The sequence below is a fragment of the Oreochromis niloticus genome, linkage group LG3 (assembly GCF_001858045.2).
Source record: "Oreochromis niloticus isolate F11D_XX linkage group LG3, O_niloticus_UMD_NMBU, whole genome shotgun sequence".
In the NCBI taxonomy this organism is placed as follows: domain Eukaryota; kingdom Metazoa; phylum Chordata; class Actinopteri; order Cichliformes; family Cichlidae; genus Oreochromis; species Oreochromis niloticus.
In genome coordinates this window covers 48,623,456-48,647,841 of record NC_031967.2, presented here as the reverse complement: position 1 = coordinate 48,647,841, position 24,386 = coordinate 48,623,456, and the positions used below count along the sequence as shown (strand labels likewise).

Here is a 24,386-nt window from a genome sequence, read left to right as displayed (position 1 = left end):
CCTCAGCGCATTGAAAATAACACTAAAAGCCTTTTAAGAGTGATATGAATTAATTTAGAACTCACCGGAAAGAAGATGCGGAGACCAAACCAACAAAAAGCTGGGGATTGCATAGAACTCGATCCGCTCGTCTCACCGCTGCAATGCAAGCCTGACGTCTTTGTTTAGTAATATCGGATACATGGGATCCCTCACGTTGCCTCCAGGATGGAAAACGATGAAAAGAGAGCCCATTATCCAGGTTCTTGCTTTCACGATCGTGTAATCTAACGTTGCAACTGCCAACACATCACGTACGAACCATAGCTGAAGCTGTATCCTGTGTCTGGCCTACTGTCATGGCGAAAGGGGGCGTGGCCCAACTCCCGTGACATCACGCTCCAAAGCCCTATACAAATGATAGACTGCCACAGACTGCAGTTTCTCTAGTGTCCACTAGAGGGTAACTCTAGAAATGAGCCAGTCTAAATCATTGTTTGTCTTCTGTTAAGTCTCTTACCAGTGACCCATGAATCATTCAAGCATCAAAAACCAGATAATTCAAGGAATGAGCCAGTTCTGTGGAGACATAATAGACAGCTTAGTAAAAAAACAAAAAACACACATTGTAGTTATGTTTTGTTAGCACTTGATACTAGCATCCCATCACAAAACCACATAATTTATTCCCATTTGTTTAGTTTAATTTATCAGTTGAATCTTCACCACAGTATTATACCTGTTCACTCTTTCTCCACCCTCTCACACTGGATGTTACATCTTCTGAGATGATATCTAACATCATCTCTTGTAGTATCCAATCATGCTGTTAATATCTAATCTTCATGTACTGTATAAATTGAACAGTCACTGTATTGTAAATATTTAGTGTCCCAGTCAGTCCCTTTGCATTGATGACAGCATGTGTTCATTTCAATCCAACTCTGCCACCTGCAGTGAATCATCAACATTGCAGCATTTATTTTCATCAGCCCAAAAAACAATACATGTTTGTTGATGTTGAGTACATGTGTGTAATACTGCCATTAAAACCATTAAATTATGGATTTACTTATGATTTTTGTCACATGATTAAATGAATAATGTTCTAAAATACAGTTTGAATTTTATTAGGTATTATCAAATTCATTTATTTACCCTTTTTTAGCTGCCTGATAGAGAAACTGGGGAGACTGTGTGAGACCACTGTTTAAATTCATTTGCAGCAAACATGGTTTGTGTTATTACCCAAACAAGCGAGCGAACACAGCAATTATAATCAGACTGAATCTATGATGATTGTTATGATGCAGTGTGTGCATGTGTGTGTGAACTGCACACAAAGAAAATGGCGTGAAAGAACAATTTCAATAAGTCTGTGTCATGTGAGAGAATGTTGGTATTTTTTTTAATTGGGGAAGGTTCCAGAAGATGTTCATGCACTCAAAAAAATCAACTAGGGCATGTGTTTGATTAACAAAGTAGTAATATGTTTACATTACATGAAGAAATCATTTTTATGCTCATTAAATGATTCATTCTTTTTTGTTGAATATAAATCAAAGAAAACTTCGATGAGTTAAATTCGTTCATGGCAATCCAATGAGAATGAGGTCCATCAAACCAACAGCTGTCATGTATTGCGCATGCTCCACGCCCACCGGATGCGGAAAGGTCCGTTGAGAAGTTAACGAGCGCGCGGAGTTACTTCTTTGGCATACCTGATAGTGAGGTAAGTAATTCACATATTTCTTGATATATTTATTTAGGTTAGTGGTGTGAGAGATAAATACTAGTAGTTAAATTTTTTTACCTGTGTAGTGTGGTGACTTAGGAGTTTTATATATAGCAGGGAGTGTGTAGAGCCAAACATTTTTCAAATGTAACTTTTTGATTTTTTTAAAAACTTAACCGGTGTTCTGGGAATTTCTCCTACCCCGCAAACCGTCCTACCCGTTGTTCCTGAGCATGTGCGCGCATGCGCACAACACATAAAGTGAAGCAAAGCGCATCCGGCTGTGATTTAATGCTACCCCGTTGTCATATTTGCAGGAAAATAGGTAAGTAGTAAGTATTAGTACTTTTTATTGACGTTGATACTTGAGTTTTTTAAGCCTTTGTGATTGTTTGTCAATATTAAAGTAAAGTCGCTATCTGCTTTCTGCACAAAACTGTCGAATTTGCAGCTTCGGTGAAGTCTGCTGTCAAGTTACTGGACACGTTGTATTTGCACAACACTTCTGAATCCGCAGCTTCGGTGTTTTAAGGCTGTTTCGGTAATGTCGTTATTTAATAAGTTAAATTATTTGCATTGTTAACTGCACATATTGAAGCTCAGAAGAAAATGTTTACTTACATTCGTAGATATGGAGAAGAAGTGGGAAGAGATTTACGCGTTTATTTCTGCGGGCTCCAACCCTTCAGGATATGACAAGGCTCAGAGGCAAAACCTCAGAAGATATGCCTCAAAATTCCAACAAAAGGGTCAGTAATTTATTGTTAATACTAACAACTCATATATGTGGTTAAATTAATTTATAAATATATATTGTTCTACTGCAGATGGAGAACTCTTTGTTGGAACCAGAAGAGTAGTAAAAACCATGGATGATGCCAGGAAGCTATTTCATGAGTTTCATTCATCTCCAATTGGAGGACACACTGGCACACACAAAACGCTAAATGCAGTGTGTTCCAGATTTTACTGGTTTGGTATGATAGTTGACATTAAAACATGGGTATGTATTAACTGTTTGCATTGTTGTTAAATGCCGTTTAAAATAAGAATTTTTTTTTTATATCAGTTAAAAGAGAAACTGTACGCTTGCAAAATATAAATAAATATGATTAATTAGTGATATTACAGTAATAACCTGTAGGCCTGGCAGAGATTTGAAGACACACACAAAGTTTTGCTGCTAAATTGTTTGTTCGTTAGAGAATATATCATTAATGATGGTTTTTTTTTTTTTTTTTTATAAATGAGAATGTTGAACATTTACGTGAACTCCATAAATATTTTTACCTTAAAGATTCTGGAATGTGACCAGTGTCAAAAAGTTGGGAAACCACTGACTGCTGTGCAACCGTTGCAGTGTATTCAGGTAAATATTATGCCCCTTTTACCCATCAAACTATGCTTCTAGCTCATATTCATGAAGGCAGGAGTGTTTGCCAACTAATTTTAACCATCGATGTTAATGTGTACATTATACAAATTGTTATTCAAATTATTAATTTGTCCTTGATAGGTGTCTGAAGTGTGGGAACTTATTGGTATAGATCTTACTGGACCTCTTCCTAAAACGTCAAGCGGCTTCCAGTATATACTTACTGCAACTGACTACTTTTCAAAATGGGTTGAAGCTTTCCCATTAAAAACGAAATCTGCATCTGAGGTAGCCAATGAGATGAAAAGACCAATGACAACATAAAAAGGTATGCATAATTTTTATCTATCAGTTTTTAATAACATTACTTATGTTATTCAAACTTAATTGTTACTTAATAATTTATTAATTTCTTTACTTCTAATTAAACTTTCATTACTGTCTTTACATATTTCGATGCCTGCATTTAGAGCCCTCCGAAAACTGGTGAATGACCAGCAGAATAACTGGGATCTGTATCTAGATCCCACCCTGTTTTCACTGCGGTCAAAAGTACACACCACAACAAAATACTCACCTTTTTTTCTGATGTATGGAAGAGAGGCAGTATTTCCATCAGAAGTGCCTGCTCAAGTGCCGGTGAGTGTTTGTCAAATTCTTTCTATGTTAGAACTAAGAATTGAAACCATTTAAGTAAAAAACCCAGTAATGTCTTTATGAATATGATATCATCTTGTTTTAATTGCTAATATCTACAAAATTTTAGATTTCCAACATCATTCTGCCAGACGACAAAAGGTACAGTGACTATGTACAGTCTGAAAGTGAAGCACAACATGCAGTTAAAGAAACTGCGCAAGAAAACATTGTGAAGTCACAAGACAAGCAAAAGGTTGCATACGCCAAGCAGGTCCTGAAAAAGTACAAAAATGTTGTGTACAATGTAGGGGATCAAATTCTGCTTCTAAATATGAGGAAACGTGGGTGAAAAGGAGGAAGACTTGAACCGGATTTTTCAGGTCCCTACACAATTGATGACATCAGTGGAAAATGTGTTGGACCGAAAAACGCTGAGGGAAATACTTTAAAAAGTCTATACAGTATTGACCACATTAAACCTTATAGAACAAGCCACCCTGTCCAAGTCTCAACTCCAACTGAACCTGTTGAGAGTAGCCCATCTTCTGAGATGCAGCCTTGCAGTCCTCAGCATCATCCTGAAGCGCTGCAAAATAACAGACCCTCTGTCATACAGTTTGCACCAAAAATAGCTCAGGTAAAATCAGTCCAAGCACCAGAAGAGCTTGTACCAGTGACCCCCCAGAAACCCAGCACGCAAGAAAAAGGTGGCATAGCTAAAAATCTCATTCTGACCGGTTGGTCAATTGTTGCCAGTTTGGCTAGTCGAATGGATAGAATTTTTATTTTCTCCCCTCTTGCTAATTTTGACCTGTTGGTCCAATTTTGGCTAATTTCTCCCCTCTGGCATGGTTATTTTGTTGGCCCGTTGGCCCTTGTCTGTTTGTGGCCCGTTGGCCATTGACCGTGATTTTCAAATGGCAACTGTTATTACTAAAGAAACTTATCATATTTTGTTTTTAGTGAAGTGGCTTTGGGCTGCAAAAGACACCGGGCGTGTGGAGGCAGTCGTTGGGCCATACAAATTGTATGACTCTTCTTTTCGCACACTGGAGGACAGTGGGTGGCTTTCTGATGAGGTAAGTGAAGTAATCATTTTTGGTCCTAGTGGTGGTCTGTAAAAATAATCTTCTTTTAATCCAAACAGGTCATTGATGGATACCTGCACTGCCTCATTAGGAAACAAAAGGCAAGTAAGAACGTATGCCAGTTATTTCACAAAAGCATTTTATACAATTATGTAATCTTTTAAAAAAACCTCTTGCATTTTTCAGGAACCCGTGTATCAGTTGTCTTGTGTTGTTGCAACCTCTCTGTTTTCTGGGAAGTTTAAATGTGTCACCAAGGTAATGTAGATGTTATATAGGTCATATAGTGCATGTTATGTAAATGAATCTAAACCTTTATAAACTTAAAAATATTCCACAGATGTTGTTTCCGGCTGAGGACATTTGGTTGTGCCCACTGAACTTCGGTGCACACTGGATCCTTGTGGTACATTGTTCTTTTTAGCAGCATATTCTTATTTTGAAAATGCTTACAACTGATTATGTTTACTTAAGTTAGTGTACTACACATATTCTACTAAATACCATTTTTATTTTAGGTTGTCAAACCTAAAATAGGTTTGACAACCTAGTGTGGAAAATGGAGACTCTGCCACACAACAAGCAGATGGACTCCAGCAGTTGTGGAGTTTTAGTGTTGAAGGTATTTAATAAGCCATTGTATTTAATTGTATTTATTGTATTTAACTAGAATTAAGTTAATCAATTGCAATTACTGTAACATATTTTACAGTTTGCCGAACACTACCTTATGAGTGGAGAGGTTACTAGGGTGCTGTCCACTCCAGAAGCCATTGGGCTGCAACGCACAGAAATTGCTTGCGAACTGCTAGAACATCAAAGTAAGTTGAGTCATGTGCTTTTGTATTGCAATAGCACTTTCAGTTTTGTTTAAAAACTGTTATGTTGAATGCCGGTGTGTTTCTAGGTAATGCTGATGACTACTGTGTGGTTTGTTCCATGCTGGAAGCCGATCCTGAGTCCAGTATGATTGAAATGGTAAAACAAATAAACCACAAATGCAATATACAGTTGCTTGCAACATTATTCGGCCCCCTTGAACTTTTCCACATTTTGTCATATTACAGCCACAAACACGAATCAATTTTAATTGTAATTCCACGTGAAAGACCAATACAAAGTGGTGTATACGTGAGGAGTGGAACGACAGTCGTACATGATTCCAAACAATTTTTACAAATGAATAACTGAAAAGTGGGGTGTGCGTAATTATTCAGCCCCCTGAGTCAATACTTTGTAGAACCACCTTTATCTGCAATTACAGCTGCCAGACCTTTAGGGTATGCCTCTACCAGGTAGAGACGTTGTTCTTTCACGTGGAATTCCAATAAAATTGATTCATGTTTGTGAATGCAATCTGACAAAATGTGGAAAAGTTCAAGGGGGCCGAATACTTTTGCAAGCCACTGTAGTAATTATTTTCTCATGAAATTCGTAATGTTGGTTAACACACTTACACCCCCCCCCCCCCCCCCCCCCCTTTCTCCCTCTTCAGGTGCAGTGTGACTTTTGTCTCAGATGGGCACATTTTGGATGTGCTCAATATGAGAGCAGCCTGGTCAAGTACTTGTGCGACAAATGTGCATAATTGTTATGAATACTGTTTCTTTTCCACTTCTTTCTCCCTGTGTTCTGTTGGATCTGTAAATATCAAATACATATATCTGTATATATCTGTAAATATATGCTGTCAGTCACAGTAAAGTACAAAGAGCAGCCTGGTCAAGTACTTGTGCGACAAATGTGCATAATTTGTTATGAATACTGTTTCTTTTCCACTTCTTTCTCCCTGTGTTCTGTTGGATCTGTAAATATCAAATATATATATATATATCTGTAAATATATTCAGTAAATATATACTGTAACTATAATGGAGTGAGTTCATTGTCAAAGTTTATATAGTCAAGTGTTCCAGTCACTTCAATGGTGACAGCTGTATAACTTAAGCACCTTGGCATGCAGACTGCTTCTACAAACAAGTGCCAAAACATGCTACCTTTGTTATTATAAAGTAGAAGCATACTCTGACGGGAAGAATTACGTGCCAAAACATGCTACCTTTGTTATTATAAAGTAGAAGCATACTCTGACGGGAAGAATTACGTGCCAAAACATGCTACCGCTGTTATTATAAAGTAGAAGCATACTCTGACGGGAAGAATTACGTGCCAAAACATGCTACCTTTGTTATTATAAACTAGAAGCATACTCTGACGGGAAGAATTACGTGCCAAAACATGCTACCTTTGTTATTATAAACTAGAAGCATACTCTGACGGGAAGAATTACGTGCCAAAACATGCTACCTTTGTTATTATAAAGTAGAAGCATACTCTGACGGGAAGAATTACGTGCCAAAACATGCTACCTTTGCTATTATAAAGTAGAAGCATACTCTGACGGGAAGAATTACGTGCCAAAACATGCTACCTTTGCTATTATAAAGTAGAAGCATACTCTGACGGGAAGAATTACGTGCCAAAACATGCTACCTTTGTTATTATAAAGTAGAAGCATACTCTGACGGGAAGAATTACGTGCCAAAACATGCTACCTTTGTTATTATAAACTAGAAGCATAATTCTGACGGGAAGAATTACGTGCCAAACCATGCTACCTTTGTGAATGTGACCTACAAGCACACTTTAATGGGTAAAAAGAAGTGTCAAACCGTACTGGCTTTATGAATATCAGCTACAAACATACTCTGATGGGCAAAGTTAAGTGGCAAACCGTCATACCTACTTAAATTTGTACTGGAATTATTGTGTGGCAGCAGAAATGTGCATAAATTACGTACAGTAGGACATTTTGCCAAAGTAGGGCAGTTTGTCATAAGGCAGCGTAAAATTATCCTACTGGTAGGACGGTTTGCCAAAGTAGGACGTTTTGTCAGAGGACACCGTAAAATTTTCCTACAGGTAGGACGTTTTGCCAAAGTAGGACGTTTTGTCAGAACACCGGAGTCGCTAATTGTTGCAACAGAGCAAAAACTGATGAGGTTACTTTGGTAAGTTCGTTTTTTTGGTTTCTGTCAACTTTGAATGAGGTGTGTTTCATGGTTATCTGCATGGTTAGGACTGTTTTTTTTCTCTGGAGTTAGCTAACTTTGAAGAGCGGGAAAGCCGTGTAGAGCCGTTATGTCTTCGCTCCGTGAATGACGGGTTACTTTCTGCTTAACCGGAGTTGGTGATTGTTGGTAGCAGTGGTAAGACTGACCGACATGGTTTTGGTGATTTTTATGAGTGTTTTATGATGCTCTATCTAAAATTCCTGTTTTTGTCAGTGAAGTTTAGTGGCGGGCAACCGCATTAACTGGATTGATGAAAGGTCTAATTCAACTAAACCAGCGTTTAGGGGAGTTAATAACAAGGAGTAAGATAAAATCTGTCACAATAATTGCATGTGCATTTTCTTTTTTTGTAATATATTCACTTAGTTTTTGAATTCAGAATGATTTAGGTGGATAATTGTTCGGGTTATAGTTTCTCTGGTGCTCTGCATTAAGGCTGACTAACGGTGCGTTCACACCGAACGCGATAGATGCCCCTAACTGATCGTGTGCACATTTGCACCTCGAAGCGTGTCCAGCGTGAACTGGTCGAGCTTTAAGATATGCAATTTTCACGCGTATGAAGAAGAGATCTGGAAGGAAGTAGTGCCAGACGGTATGTTATTAAAATGGCAGCTGTCAATCTAGCGTTTGAAGTAAGAGTCTCCCGTCTCTATTTGCTGTGGAGAGCAGAGCAGTGCGTAAAGGACGTCCTCACCGTACCTGGGTCCATCAGGTCTTCCACAAGCGTGAGCAGTTTGGTGAGTTTCACCACTTGCTCCAGGAGCTGCGTCTGGATGACGGCCGCTTTCAGCTGTACCACCTTCTGTCCCTTGCCGAGTTTGAGGCGCTGCTGTCCCGCAGATTTTACCAGCTCGAGCGGTAGACGTGATAAGCGCGAATGCACAAAATGCACCACACAAACTGCAGCGCGTATTTTACTTCGCGCTTCAAAGGCGTCAGAAAAGCGTTTTCGCGATGCAAATCTGCTTCCGAAGTTTAGCTGGACCCCCAGTCGCGCTTCATCGTGCTCCTCCATTGACTTTACATGTAAACCTGAAGCTCTGGTCGCGTCTATCGGGTTCGGTGTGTATGCACCGTAACAGTCTTCACATTTCACAGTATGTAGATATTAACACAAATTTGTCAGAGTAATAACTTTGTTTTAATTAATTTCTCTCCCCAGAAATACATCACAAAATAAAGCCACATCCCCATGCTCTGAGATTCTTATGCACCTCCTCAACAATACATGGTAAGTTCATGTTTGCCATATTATTATTATTATTATTATTATTAGTATTATGTTATTTATTTATTTATTTTTTGGATGATGCAGAAGTTTAATTTCCTTGACGTTTTCTAATGCATATTTCATTTTTTATCAGTGACGTGTATGTGGCAGTGCAAGCATTGTGTTACCAGAGAGAGCAGCAGGTACAAATTACTTCAACATTATAAACTACATCATCATTACGGAATAGGTCAACATTATCAGTGCATATATGTTAATTGTCCGTGCACATTTAAGACTTGGAGTGGACTGAACACTCATGTCTATAAAGCTCATTCATCTCAGTTTACACAGTTCAGTAACTTTTAAATGTGAGTTATGTGACTGCAGTGACGTCTTCTCTGAGAGAGATTTTTTTGTCCATATTGGAACACATCTGCGAAGTAACGAGACAGTTAGTTGTGTGTTTCTTGGTTGCCCTTTCAAGACAAATATTTACAATACATTTTATACACACAAAAAGAGGAAGCATCATCCACACATACTTAAAGATTTTAAAGGCAGTGTAGTTACACATGTGGACCCAGTTCAAGTGATAGAGTCCTCTGATAACGTAAGGGCTAGCTGTTCTGAAGATGTATCCTATGGTGAATTTGAAAGTGAGTCAGTGACAGAATGTGATAATAGTGCTGTTGTAAATCAGCCCGAACTAATTGAACGGAAATTAGCAGTAATATTGTTGAAATTGGAACACATATTTCATGTTCCAGCAAAAGGATTAGATGAGTTCTTAGAGGAGTTAGTTTTTCTGTTGAGTTCAGCTAGTGTACCTCTGACAAAGCGTGCAATTACAGAAATTTTTAAGAGCCATAACCTCCATATTAGTCAGGCTGTTATTGAAGAGCTTGCAAATTCTGTATGTGTTTCTAACCCTGTGGCTAAAATATTGGGAAAGTGTGGCCCTCTTGCCACTCCTTATAAAAGAAAACTATACTACATACAAAATTTTAGGGTTGTAGAGCCTGTTGAGTATTTTTTATCGATAGACCAAAGGAAGACATTTCAGTACATCCCTTTATTACAGTTATTGCAGGAAATATTGAGTCACAATAAATTGCTGGATAGAGTGATTGAAGAACAAATAGCTCAAGAAAATAGAGAGAATCTGAATGGTGATCAGAGGGTTTACAGATCCTTTCGAGATGGTGAGCATTATAAAAGAAATAGCTTTCTAGATGGTGAGAAGTTGAGAATTTCTATTAACCTTTATATTGATGATTTTGAGGTTTGTAATCCTCTTGGGACCTCACGGAAAAAGCACAAGCTTTGTGGTGTATATTGGGTCTTGGGCAATTTACCACCTGGTTCTCAATCAGCCCTTTCATCCATTTATTTGGCAATCCTTTGCAAGAGTGAAGATTTGAGGACATTTGGGTTTGAAAAAGTCTTTGATCCACTTTTGAGAGATCTGGTAACTTTGGAGCAACATGGTGTGTTCATCAGTCAGTTGAACGAGTGTATTAAAGGAACTGTGAGCTGCGTCATAGCTGACAACCTAGGAGCCCATGGGCTGGCAGGTTTTGTGGAAAGTTTTTCTGCTGAATACATATGCAGATTCTGTACAGCTAAAAAATCTGAAATAAAGTCAGTGACTGCTGGTGATTTTGAGCGTAGAACACCGGAACTTCATGAATTCCATTTGAAGCGTGCACAAGAAACAGCAAGTGCTTGTTGTGGAGTAAAACGAGATTGTATTTTGAGTAAGAATCTGAGCCATTTTCATGTCACTGCAGGCTACCCTCCAGATGTAGCACATGATCTGCTAGAGGGCATAATACCAGTGGAGCTTGCGCATTGTTTTTCTTTTTTAATCTCTAAAAAGTATTTCACCTTAGACAAACTTAACAACTTGATCCAGAATTTTGAGTATAAATGGGCAGATAAAACCAACCGGCCTCATGCAATTCCCCAGACTTTCTCATTAAAAAAAAATATTGGTGGAAATGCACATGAAAATTGGTCTCTACTTCGTTTGTTGCCTCTAATTATTGGTCCACTTGTTCCAGAGGATGAACCTGCATGGCATATTGTTTTGGATCTGAAGGACATTGTGGAGCTTGTTGTAGCCCCTGTTCAGTCTGATGAGTCAATTTCATACCTTGAGTGTAAAATCAGTGAACATCGCCAGAGATACCAAGAACTTTTTCCAAACAACAGTCTTCTCCCTAAACATCATTATTTGGAGCACTACCCTGCTCTGATTCGGCATTTTGGGCCTCTTGTCCACAAATGGACAATGAGATTTGAGGCGAAACATAGTTTTTTTAAACAAATTGCTCGCCATACAAACTGTTTTAAGAACATACCTGTTACACTTGCCAAAAAACATCAGCTCGTGATTGCCTCTGACTTGCACTCTTCTGACCATAAGACACCTTTAATGGTAAATGTTGGCTCATCAGTACCAGTTGATGTTCTGAAAAGTGATATCGCAGTAGCTATAAAGCAAAGATTACCAGATGAAACTGATGTCCATATTACAAAAAGCGTGTCATACAATGGCATGAACTACAGCACAGGAATGATAGTTGTTCATGGGCAATTATTTGGTTTGCCAGAGTTTGCAGAAATTCTGCAGATTTTTATTTTGCATGGCAGAATATACTTTTTTGTAAAAAAGTTCTCTGCTTGGTATCGAGAGCACTTCAGAGCTTTTGAACTTGACATGTCACATGTGAGAGAGGTGTCTCTGATTGAGCATGGGGAACTACTCGATGACTACCCGTTAGCTGCCTATTCAGTGGGAGGCCTGCGTCTGGTTACTCTGAAGAGACACACTAACTTGCAGGGTAAACAGGAGTGATGTTTGTAAGTATTTTCCCCCTATATCACCTGGCACAGTAAATAATACATCATACTTTGCAGACCAATTGCTACTTAATTTATTGAGAGTAGATTTCTTTTAAGCATCTTATGCAAGAATTGTCATTAATTAGAAGAATGCAAGACAAATCTGGAAAATGCCCTATTCACTTTTCCTTCTCCAGTAAAAAAAATCCTAGAGGCCATGGTGACATCATCAAATTATCGCTGACATTAGGATTTGTTACACACACTCGCACAATAGTCAATAAGTACATCTTTATTTATTTTTTAAATATTTTATATTTGTCCAGGTCAACATGATGGCCCAGCCCATAAGACTGAGGATCATTCTCGGAGAAGATGATGCCAGGAAACTAATTTTACCAGCTGGGATATCAGACTCCATTGAGGAATTGTGTCAGGAAGTAAAGACAAATTTTGGAGTGCAACAGGATTTTCGTCTTCAATATCAAGATCCTGATTTCGGAAATGAGTTCGTAAATCTGACTGCGATCTCTGAAATTAATGATAAAGCAACTTTAAAGGTTGTATACTTGGATAGTGTGCAGTTGCAAAGTTTTACAGAAGATGAGGGAGTGACGTGTCAACCAGTGCGAAGTCCAACACATTCCTTTTCAAGCTCTTCAGCAGACACAGACAATACAAGGCCCGTTTCATCGTCAGGTTCATCACCGTCTACAAGACTGTCAGTGTGGCCAAGTGTCTTCACAGTCCCTCGTTTCAGCTATGAGGCTGAACTGCAACTTGAAAAGGCCAATGCTGAGTTCATTGCTGGTGGAACTCATTTGACCCCCTCACCAAAACTGAAATCCCACCTTTTAGAAAGGCTGGCTGAAGAAATAATAAAATTTAAAGTCTATCCAACTGACAATGACCTGAATGAAGTTGCAGAAGCCCTTGTCAAACAGCATCCTTGTCTGAGGGAGCAGGGATCCTTCAATGGCTGTTATGGTTGGAAAATTAGCCTCAAGTATAAAATGGCCAATGTCCGGACCAAACTGAGAGGCCTAGGCTGTGCTGAGGTGTTGGTAAATTCACTAAAGAACAAGGCCCAAGACAAAAGTCAGGCAGCATTTGTAGAATTATAGGAATTATTTTAGGGTTACTGTTCATAACCATCATCTTTATCATTGCATTAATTATCATTTCATCCAAGCATTTATTGAAGTGCTGGCATTAGGTTATAATTTGTATTACAGGGGTTATCATAATCAAATATTAACAGGTTTATTACAGGTTCAGTTATAATCAGTTGAATCTATAATTTAAAGGTTTCTGAATGTTTTTATATTCTTACACATAGTCTTCAGTGGGGGAGAAGCTGATTGCAGGCTGACAGGAAACGGTGTGCTTTTGCAAAAGTGAAACCAAAACCAGAGTTTTGATGATGCTATTATCATCTTTTATGCATTTATACGTCTGATTAAGCTTTGATTAAGTTTTAAGTAGTTGTAGTAGATTGAAATATTTGTTTTATACATTTTACATAGAAGTTAAGATCATCACAACACAGGATGGCCTTAGCCTGGTTGCCTACGTGAGGTCAACTAAGGTGCAGAGAGCAGATGCACACTCTGTGTACGCACAGACACATACACACACACACTGTTAGGGTGTAGGTGAGAGTTGACTGATGAAGCAGTAGATGCACGATGCGAGAGCTGAGCTGGCTTACGGGAAACCACCGGGGAGAAGATGGAAGCCAGTGTACTTTTAATTGTGCCTTAAGTTGTCAAATAGAACATTTGTGGTTTTGAAGCTGATGTATGTGATGACGCAATGAGGGGGCGTCACTAAATATACTCTGATGCATATAAAACTGTATTTTGATGTTAGAAGGATGAGATTGTGGGGCTGTCTGCTTACGGAGTCCGCTCATTCTCCCACGCGTGTCATTTCATTAAAATCATCGTCTTTACCCTTTGGACCAGTGTGGTTACTTGCATTCCTCCTGTGTTTCCTTCCCTATATTTTTGAACCTTAACATTTGGGGGCTTCGTCCGAGGGGGGAAGTGAGACAGGACGGAGAAAGGTCCGAGGCGTCAGGCGCTCAGGCATTGGTCAGTGGTCAAAGTGAGTGACAAGCCGGCATATAATAAAAGGTAGGCACCACCTGTTGAATTTCTAAGTGTGCCAGATTGGACATGAGAAATTAAAGTCTACTCACTGAAATTACTGGTATATGTCTGTTTTGATTTTGGTGAAAATCTCATGAGAACTAAAGTATAAGTTGAAGTAAAGATAATGAAACGTTGAAAATAAGTAAAGAGTAAAGAGAATAAGAGAAAATAAGTAAAGAGTAAAGAGAATAAGTGTATTTAAAGCAGTTGGACTGCAGAGTGAATTTAGAGTTATAGGTTATTGGCGAAGAGTTTGTGACAGTTAAGTCTTAATTGAATATAAAGCCGGGCTTGGGCATCAATAGAATTGCATGTGTGATTTTATGGGGTGTTTTCAAAGTAATTAAATTATCTTAGGACGGGACTATGGGATAGTCTTAGGAAGCGCACGGCTCAGATGTGACGGTCTCTCCTGGTCAAGGACGCTTGACCCTGACCTATCAACGAATAGGGTTAGTCCAGTTTGGCAATCTGTGGGGGACGGGGCATCCCAGAATACGCTAAGTGATTTAAGGATCACTTTTTACTGTCCGGGATAGTACATTGCGCTTTTTTGGTCAGTAGAAACCGGGTTTCGGGCGTGTAACTTTAACTTAAAACTTCGGGGAAGCCTGGGATGTGAAATGCCCAAAAAATAGAGCTTCAGGCAGAGTTTGGGTTGGTTCATGCTTATAAATTGTGTTAGGGCACTAGAGATAAGGCCGCGGTCCGGGACCGATAAATGGTAAATTGGTCGCAAAAAACTCAGGGAGTTTTCCGCAGGGCGGTTATTATTAAATTTGTCGAAATTCGGTAGGTGTTTTAAGAGGCCTAAGAAATCTGTGCAGTTGTAATTAATAAGACGTCTTTAATATAAAATATGAGATCTATGAGTAAGATTAGTCTCTGTGTCAGCAATGCTCAGCCGGATGTGCACGGATGGTGTGTGTAAATGCAAATGAGGAGCGGTGACGCGCATGCAGAGTGTTGCTTTCGGTTTCGAGAGTATTGAGCTTCATAACTATTGTTTGCAAATATTGCTAAATGCCTGTAATTAAGAGGCTGGTTTTGCATTATGAGAGTATGAATACAGTGTGAATATATTAGTGTGGATGTATAGTAAATGACTGAATTTTGATAGATGTATAGTTCGTGAGCCATAAATGTTGGTGTGGTTTATTTTCAGTTATGTGTGTGGGGAGAAGCTGTGAGGACGATGAGAGGTTTCAGTTTTCTTTTTCTTTTTTCTTTTGACTTGCTCCTTCTGATCATGGAAGGCATGTCCAAAATACTCGTATGAAAGCGTATTTTGCGTGATTTTAACTGTGTGAAGGCTGTCAGTATTTGATTTGAGTGACTCTGCATGATTTGTCTGAGTGAGTGGAAAATGGAAGTTTGAGAGAGAGAAGGCAGGGTGTGTGAGACGAGTCATGGCGTCTGAAAGAGGTTAGAACCTTTAAAAGTGTGTATGAAAGAAAGGGGTATGAAATATATTTCTTTTGTGATGAAAAGTAGGATGTTTTAAAGTTTGACAGGTTGAGTTTATTTTTTCTGATTGAAAACACATAAGTATATACACTTGGGAAGCCCAGTTAAGAGATTATTGGGTGACTGATGCTATAAAACTGACCTAAAGAATGGTCCTGTGCGTGGAGAAGTGTTAGTTGTCCTGATGTTTGGAAGAGCTCTATTTAAAAGTGTGTGTGAGAGGAAGGTGTGTGTGTGACTGATGATGTCAGGGGAGCTCCCAGAGAAATAGACAGATGAGTTAAACTCTAAGAAGATGAAGCGGATGCATGTTTTAAGAAAAAGTAATAAGGTAATAAAATTATATTAATTACAGGTTTTAGAAAAGAGACAGACTGAGAGAAATAAATACAGGAACTAACAATTACATTAATGAATTGAAAACGCACGTACACAAACTGTTACATGTGAAATTATTGTTGGAAAGTTTAATAAAGAAAGCAGTTTACACTCCTTTAATTTCCAGAACCAGTGTGTCCCCTAGATCTGATAACACCCTTGCCCAGTTGGCTCCTGTAGTAGGCGGGCATGGAAGGCTGGACAGCCCATGACGGGTAAGATCCCACCTCGAAACCCTGGGACAACCTAAGGCAAGGCGCAGTCACGATTGCTCGAACCTAAGTCCCGGAGTGACCTTGGAGTCACTGGAGGAGACGGGATTTAACAGGTAAGGCCACTGGGCACAGACGAAGGGGAAATGTCATTCACAATGACCAGTGATGAGCCAAAGAGAGAAAATACACCCTGTCAAAAGGAGTTTGGAACACTGGAAAAGAAACATTTACAAGATCACAAAGATCATAAAGAAACATTTATAAAAATCACACATACAAACAGAAAATGCACTAACCTTACAGAGACAAGCTCATGAAGATTAATGAACAGATAATGATTTAAAACCTGGCTAAGAACACAAACATATGTAATTAAATCAGCCTGCTAATTTCATGGGGGTTAAAATGGTGTGAATGTTGAAGAAAATACACTTAAAACACACTTGGATAAAATAGAGTTGTGGTGGAATAACTCAAATGAAGCTGTATGACAAGGGAGTGAGTTATGGAAAAAAAAAACAAAACAAAAGAGGAGTGACTCAGGAGTGCTCTTGCACTGATTGATCAAAGTAAGTGATTAGTATAGAAAGAAAATGAAAATCATTCAATAATGTGATAAAGTTTAAACATGTATTTCTTTTGCCAAGTTAAATTGTTGAGATATGGCTGAGTATGGAAAAAGTTTGAGAGCTCGTGTGAATGTGGACAGAGGAGGTTGCTGTGTGTGTGTGATTGAGGCCTTAAAGGAGGGGTAGATTGTTCAGAGGTGCAAATTTGATTAGGAGGTTTATAAATTAGTGTTGACACATTGTTGTAAGGTGTTAGGCTGAATCTGAGTATGGTAATGTGCTTAACCGGGGTTATTGTGGTATACGAAACGGTGTAGCTTTTGGCGAGGTTTTCGGTGTGTTGAATGGGTGAAATTTAGGATTGTTTTAGATTTTTGAGGCTGTTGTTTCTATTTCAAGAGAGGGAGTTTTGATAAACATGGACATGTCTAAAAGGGCCCATAGTTTTTGTAACAGTGCACTTAGAGAAAAAACCTGTCAGGTGATTTTGTTTTGTACTTTGATGAGCTAATAATCAGCTCTCTTTTTTCATTTTTGTTCTAAGCAGGCCTGGAAGAGAGTGAACGGACGGCGTTGACAAAATTACCAAGTACGAAAATCAGGTGGGCTTTACAGAATTATAATTGATTACAATCAGAGACTGATTGGCGGCAAGTCTCTGTCTAAAAATGGATTGTATCGATTCAATCCAGTCAAAAGTATAGAGAACTATTTTCCTAAAAAGGAAAAGGAAATAAAACAACAAATGATTGAGCTCATTTTGCTGATGTGGAGCATCTGATGACGTGCGCGGAGGGCTGCAGTATCAGCAAAAAATATCATGTGTGAATGCATGGGAGTGAATGTGAGTGATGGGACCAAGGGGGAAATAAATGAAAGGACAAGTGGGAGACTTAAATCTGGGGATGCTGATTTTGGGATATTGATGTGTGCTTTGAGAAAATTATTTACTGGGGTTGGATTATGTTATTATATTATAAAATGCTAAAAGGGAAACATTGTTTGGTGTAACTTAAGTTACCATGAACTGAGGTGACACATGATTAATAACTGTTTTGTTTAAGTTTGTTTTTGTCATGACACAGATTGGATCATAGAGGGAGAGTATGAAATGTAAAGTACAGGTTTTGTTTTCAGGAAATTCCAAGGATCCAGAGTTCAATGGAGCAACGAGTTTGAGAAGATCTGACATAATAATTAAATTGATCTTATTCCTTAAACACAGGTTTTCAGGGCTGGAGCAAAATACCGGAGAGGACAATTGCTGAGCTGTTCTGAGAAATGAAATGACTAACCTTTTTTCCTTTTAAGTGGTTAGGCTTGGGTGGAGCATTTTGAGTTTTTTGCCACATGAGATGTGTCAAAAAGAGAGGGGTTTAAGATTTAATTTGTTTAATTTGAAAGGGGTTTTAGTATGATTTTATAACGATTGGGGTTGTTTGATAATTTAGATATGGTAAAACGGAGGCAGAGATTGTTAATTCTAAAGAAAGGAGTAAAATGAACTGAATTCTGTTTAGAAGATAAATTGCTGGTGTTAATAAGAAGTTGTATACAAAACTTAAAGGGGAAACTGTGGGAATAAAGGATATGCTTTGGGGAAAATAGTGAAGATTTTATGAGTAGAAAAAGTGTGATTTCTTTTTGATTTTTAGGATAAGTTGTAACAGTGACATAATGTAGGCTTTAGAAACAGATAGTAAATAGATTTATTTCTAGGGTAGAGGAGAGCTTTTATGAGGATGTTGAAAGTCTCGCTGACTTAAATGAATAATATTGGAGATTAGATATGTAGAAAGGATTTTTTATACACATTGCATTTTGTGCCTTTAACGGAGTTGTGGCTCAGAGAATCGTCTCTTGAGGGTCACAGACTTTTAGTTAACGTCATGATTAGCCAATCTACTGTGAGAATGACCTGAGTTATTGAAGGATTGGACACGCTTACAGACGTATAGAGTTTATCAACACACAGGACAGTATTGATTTGAGGCCTAGGGCCTGAAGTTCATTTAGCTTTTAACTGAATTTGAGTTGACCCTGTAACAAGTGACAGACAAGAGGAACCGAATAGGAGTTTTGCTTGTAACTAAACTGTGTGACAGGTAAAATATGGAGATAACACATGCAGTTCTAAATTAGTCCTCTTATATAAAATGCAGTTACAGAATAACAAATACTTGTTGAAGGGATCAAGTTTTTGCTTTAAACCAGGTCCAAGGGGGGAAAAGCTTATGTATTTTGGTTAAAACTGATAAAATATAATGACTGATAAAATATAATTAGAATGTACCATTACAGTAAGAGTAGTAAAATGAAATAAAATGATATATTACAACAGGTTATAACACAGGAACTGTGAGTGTTAAAATGAAGTTAGTGTCAACACACAGAAGTTGTTCCTAGGGAGCTTTTAGCTATGATGAAAGTTATTTAGGAGTAATTGATTATATGCTTAAACTTAGTTGATTAAAATGGTTGTTTTTCTTTGATCCTTTTAGTAGAATAAGCCCTTATAATGGTTTTATGATGATTTTGCTTGTGAGAGGTGACTTTAGATGAAAGGTAGGCCCTTGCAGCAGTGACAGTTTTGTGTACAGGATGTTGATGATCAGATAAGGAAAAACAGGAAACGTATGACAGCAGTGCTGTAAGACTGTTAGAAAGCTGTAGATTGAGATGAGTGATGTTTAAGATTATATAGGAATAAAAGTCAAAAACCAAATACGAAATTAGGTTCATGTTTTGAGAACAATCGAGGAACAGAGTAACTTAGAGCATAGTAGGGAGAAAGTGTTTTGTTTCCTTTGCAGGTGGCCAGAGTTCCACTAGAGTGGGACCCAGAAGAGGAGCAGAGACCACTTAAGCATGAAGTGTTCTCAAGTGGGAGCGGGCATTTTATAACTAAGACCACCTAGATGACATGAGGTTGTCTGATTGGTTAAGTCACAGGATGCCAAGAGAGGGTCAGAGCTAAGAACAGTGATCCTAATGTCCATGATGTCTGGGATGGACAGGGGAGCAGCTGAATGGGCCAAGGAGTGACCCAACACACAGTATGGTGACCTCTTGTGGTCAAGAGGTCAAGAGAGGGAAGTGTAGAATTATAGGAATTATTTTAGGGTTACTGTTCATAACCATCATCTTTATCATTGCATTAATTATCATTTCATCCAAGCATTTATTGAAGTGCTGGCATTAGGTTATAATTTGTATTACAGGGGTTATCATAATCAAATATTAACAGGTTTATTACAGGTTCAGTTATAATCAGTTGAATCTATAATTTAAAGGTTTCTGAATGTTTTTATATTCTTACACATAGTCTTCAGTGGGGGAGAAGCTGATTGCAGGCTGACAGGAAACGGTGTGCTTTTGCAAAAGTGAAACCAAAACCAGAGTTTTGATGATGCTATTATCATCTTTTATGCATTTATACGTCTGATTAAGCTTTGATTAAGTTTTAAGTAGTTGTAGTAGATTGAAATATTTGTTTTATACATTTTACATAGAAGTTAAGATCATCACAACACAGGATGGCCTTAGCCTGGTTGCCTACGTGAGGTCAACTAAGGTGCAGAGAGCAGATGCACACTCTGTGTACGCACAGACACATACACACACACACTGTTAGGGTGTAGGTGAGAGTTGACTGATGAAGCAGTAGATGCACGATGCGAGAGCTGAGCTGGCTTACGGGAAACCACCGGGGAGAAGATGGAAGCCAGTGTACTTTTAATTGTGCCTTAAGTTGTCAAATAGAACATTTGTGGTTTTGAAGCTGATGTATGTGATGACGCAATGAGGGGGCGTCACTAAATATACTCTGATGCATATAAAACTGTATTTTGATGTTAGAAGGATGAGATTGTGGGGCTGTCTGCTTACGGAGTCCGCTCATTCTCCCACGCGTGTCATTTCATTAAAATCATCGTCTTTACCCTTTGGACCAGTGTGGTTACTTGCATTCCTCCTGTGTTTCCTTCCCTATATTTTTGAACCTTAACACATTGAATGTGAAAAAGCCTAGAAGAGCAGAAGTCAATTACTGTCCGCAGTATCCAAAAGGAGAAACTACTGACAGCCTGGAAAAAGAGAGAATTGCACTGCTTTCAGAGGTTCAGAAAAGAAACAATGACAATATAGTGACAATGAAAATGCAGAAGACTTTTTCGTATAGAAGGCAAGAAGTTATTCAAGGACAGCCCTTCATTGCAGATTTTAAAAGCAGATGGCCAGCTCTGTTCACCGAGAAAGAGGTGCATGTCCTATATGTGTAGCTTTATGTCGCAAGAGTGTGTTTATGGTTGACCAGTTATTTCTTGCTTCACTAATATTGACATAACATAGTGATAAAACAGCTAATAATTCCTGGTATGTCCTTCCTCTGGTGCATATTGTAAGTGCATTGTTCATGTTTTTCAGATTGACAAGGAATTCCTGCGCATATCGACAGTACCGCTGCTATCTAGATTCTTTTATGAGCTAGACTTGTACACTCCACGCATGATGGAGCTCTTTCGAGGCAAAGGTGGGGTGGCTGGCAGAAAAATGAGACACATCATGGTGGCCATCTCCAAGGTGGGTTAGATCTGTGCTTAAGAACTTTTTATGCCCATAATCTGGCAATTTTATGAGCAAAGATATCTATACATATGGTAGGGAAAAGTCCTAAGAGATTTTCATATTTTATACAAATTATATAAGCATCAGTCTTATATTAATAAGTAATTGATAAAATCGTATGGTTAATTTTGATCAAAATGAAAAAAAACAAAAAAACATTAGTGTTTAGTTGCCTCATTTTGTATCTGATTTGGTTTAGACAGATGTTTCGAGGTGGCTGTAGCTCAGGTGGTAGAGCAGGTCAGCTACTAACCAGAAGGTTGGCGGTTTGGTCCCAAGCTCCTCCAGTCTGCATGCCAAATATCCTTGGGCAAGATACTAACCCCAAGTTGCTCACCGATGCATTCATCGGAGTGTGAATGTGTATGAATGTTAGACAGTAAACACCAAACCCGGTGGCGCCAGTGTTCGACAGCCTCGCCTCTGTCAGTGCGCCCCAGGGTGGCTGTGGCTACAATGTAGCTTACCACCACCAGTGTGTGAATGGGTGGATGACTGAATGTCTAAAGCGCTTTGGGGTCCTTAGGGACTAAGTAAAGCGCTATATAAATACAGGCTATTTAAACAGTTTAGAAAAAGTGATTGGGTGAATGAATTGTTGTATAAAGGCAGCTTTGAGTGCTCCGAGTAGAAAAACGCTATATAAGAACCAGTCTATTTACCATGTGGCCTTTTGGACTCTTCCAAACCAAGTATTCCTTTTTCAAACTGCTGCCTAAAAGCTAAATATTGTCATTATGGATTCCCTTTTTTTCTTAGGATGACACAATACATACAAGGCGAGCATGCATCCTGAAGTCCTTGTGTGTCTACCTGAATGAAGACCATGAGAAACTTGTGAAGGAATATACGGTGAGTTACATTCACAAGATGTTCTGTGTTATGTAATTTGCTGCAGGAGTTATGGGTAATTTCGATATATGAAATGGTAAAATGTGACACCAGGTGTGAATAAAAGATATTGCAATTGGTCCTTGTTTTGTTTCATGTCAAATTTCTGAGGTGTGAAACCAGAGACATAGAATTTAGTAAATATATCAGCATATTCACGCTGATTGCTGAATTCCTTTTTTTTTCATATCTAGACTCAAACAAATGTATTATTATATTTTACGTCACAGAACACTGAGGCCAACACTGAAGCCATGGAACAAACTGTGATGGGAGTGTATGTCATACATCAGGAGGCTGCGGAGCCTGGAGATGACCCAGAGAACATCGGTGTCCTGATTGAAGGCGTTGAGGTTCTCACTGGTTTGAGGAGCATTGCAATTGCTTGTGCTCTGTTATTTGGACTGATATACTGTCTGAACCTAAGCTACCCACCGGAGCTCAAATGCACTTTTGAAGTCTTGCAAAAGATTATCATGAAGCTGGATGGGCAGAGGTTGTCATCCAAGGCACAGTTCCTAAAAAACAAGCTAATGGGGTGAATGAGCTTGAAACAGACTCAGGCAAGCCAGATATTTTTTTCAAGGTTTCTGCAATGCAAATATGTGTTTACCGTTTTCAAGTTTAAAATTGTAAGTTATAAAATGTTCATATAAACTATGTGGTTTGCTCTGTGGCTATTAGACAAAGATTGTTCGTTCATAACTTAAAGTCTTATACACTTGAAGTGTAAACACTGATTTTTGCCAGATGGGCAATTGTTACAAAGGCAAATGCACACTGGTTTTCGCAAATTGTTTGAGTGGAGCAGTTATACTCAAAATTGAATGTTTTCTCCACACGTTAAATAGCATAAAGTCACTATTAATGGATACAGCCTGATTAAATGGAGTACTAATGTATGCAAGCAACATAGTAATGTTGTAATGTTATAGTAATGTTGAATGTTATGTCTGAGCTTTAAATTGTGTTAAAATTCATATTGTTGTTTGCAATGCATATTTTACTACATTTTACGAAAGTTGCTTTGGGGATAATATTTTTTGTCTGCAAACTATTCAACAGACTTATTTCATTTTTATTATTAGCGTTAGGGTTATTTTATTGTATTTTTTTGTTTCAGTCAGCATGTCTTGATCTGGAAGTTCTGTGGTCTTAGTATGAGATGGTTAAAGGGGAGAAAGCTAGGCTGAACTGGGATCCTGCCAACTGTTTTAAGAATGTTCAAGCAAAATAAAAGAGATGGTTTTGCAAGTTATCATTTATGTATTATGTTTCATTAATTTAATTAAAAGTAATGTTTACATAAGCAATACAAACACTAACTGAAACATGATTGGTGTAAGTACTACAGACATAAATTACATTTGTTCATTCAACAAGATTAACATTGGTGTAACAAACAAATATTTTACTAGTTTATGTAACAAGACTGACTTTTGATGTGCCAAAGTGTTTAAACAATATAACATGAATTTAAATTAATTTAATTAGACTAACTTAGTACAAACATGTTAACTGAATAAAAATCAAATTAACTGAATGTTAATGTTTAAATTATGTTACACTTACAAACATATTTAGTGTTGAAACAACACAATCAATATGGATTAATATAACATTTGTTTAGATGGAATATAGGTGGCAAGATAAAATTAAGTTCATCCAATGAATTATTTTTTTGAGTGTGTGCTTTTGGGTGTTTCTGTTTATTTCTGACTTTCATACTTCCCCTTTGTCATGGTGAAGTACTATAACTGGTTATGTTGTCAAGATGAGTTAGTGTATACTCAAGAAAAATTATAATTTTAACATTAAAAAAATATATATATATCTATATCTATCTATGTATGTATGTATAAAATTGATGACAATTATTGTTGAGAAACAAAATGCAATCTTGATCCTCTTAACTGATATTTTTACAGCCACATACTGACTGTAGATTTGTTTTTATAGGTTGTGTTGTTGTCCGACTCTTCATTGTACATTTTTGGAAGTGCATTAAAAGACTGAACTATTTCCATAATAGACATTCAGTAATGCAACATAATAATACAATTTAATAAAATAATTTCAATGTAAACTACATCAGATATTGACTATAAGTCATGTAATAAGTATGTTTTAA

At 37.9% G+C, this 24,386-nt stretch overlaps 1 protein-coding gene across 4 annotated transcripts; it reads left to right on the top strand.

Annotated features, from left to right (window-relative positions):
* Positions 1–1,613: 1,613 nt before the first annotated feature.
* LOC106099019 (uncharacterized) lies at positions 1,614–23,513 on the top strand. Of its 4 annotated transcripts, none has more exons than XM_019353859.2 (8): positions 1,614–1,711; positions 9,056–9,124; positions 9,258–9,306; positions 12,280–13,061; positions 20,748–20,997; positions 21,164–21,319; positions 22,124–22,216; positions 22,486–23,513. In XM_019353859.2, the coding sequence occupies exons 2-8, from the start codon at positions 9,102–9,104 to the stop codon at positions 22,795–22,797; spliced, it is 1,665 nt and encodes a 554-aa protein (XP_019209404.1). In that variant the 5' UTR covers positions 1,614–1,711; positions 9,056–9,101; the 3' UTR covers positions 22,798–23,513. The 4 variants fall into 4 exon arrangements, with proteins under 4 accessions (XP_019209404.1, XP_025758906.1, XP_019209405.1 ...); XM_025903121.1 differs by lacking the exon at positions 1,614–1,711 and adding an exon at positions 7,804–7,827; XM_019353860.2 differs by lacking the exon at positions 1,614–1,711 and having other exon boundaries at positions 8,388–9,124.
* Positions 23,514–24,386: the final 873 nt, after the last annotated feature.

What these genes read in the sequence shown, in the direction of transcription:
- LOC106099019 (XM_019353859.2), top strand. Translation starts at nt 9,102, where the DNA reads ATGCACCTCCTCAACAATACATG. An exon ending in GTTACCAGAGAGAGCAGCAG is followed by an intron (nt 9,307 to 12,279) that starts GTACAAATTACT and finishes ATATTTGTCCAG; the next exon opens with GTCAACATGATGGCCCAGCC. An exon ending in CAAGACAAAAGTCAGGCAGC is followed by an intron (nt 13,062 to 20,747) that starts ATTTGTAGAATT and finishes GAACCTTAACAC; the next exon opens with ATTGAATGTGAAAAAGCCTA.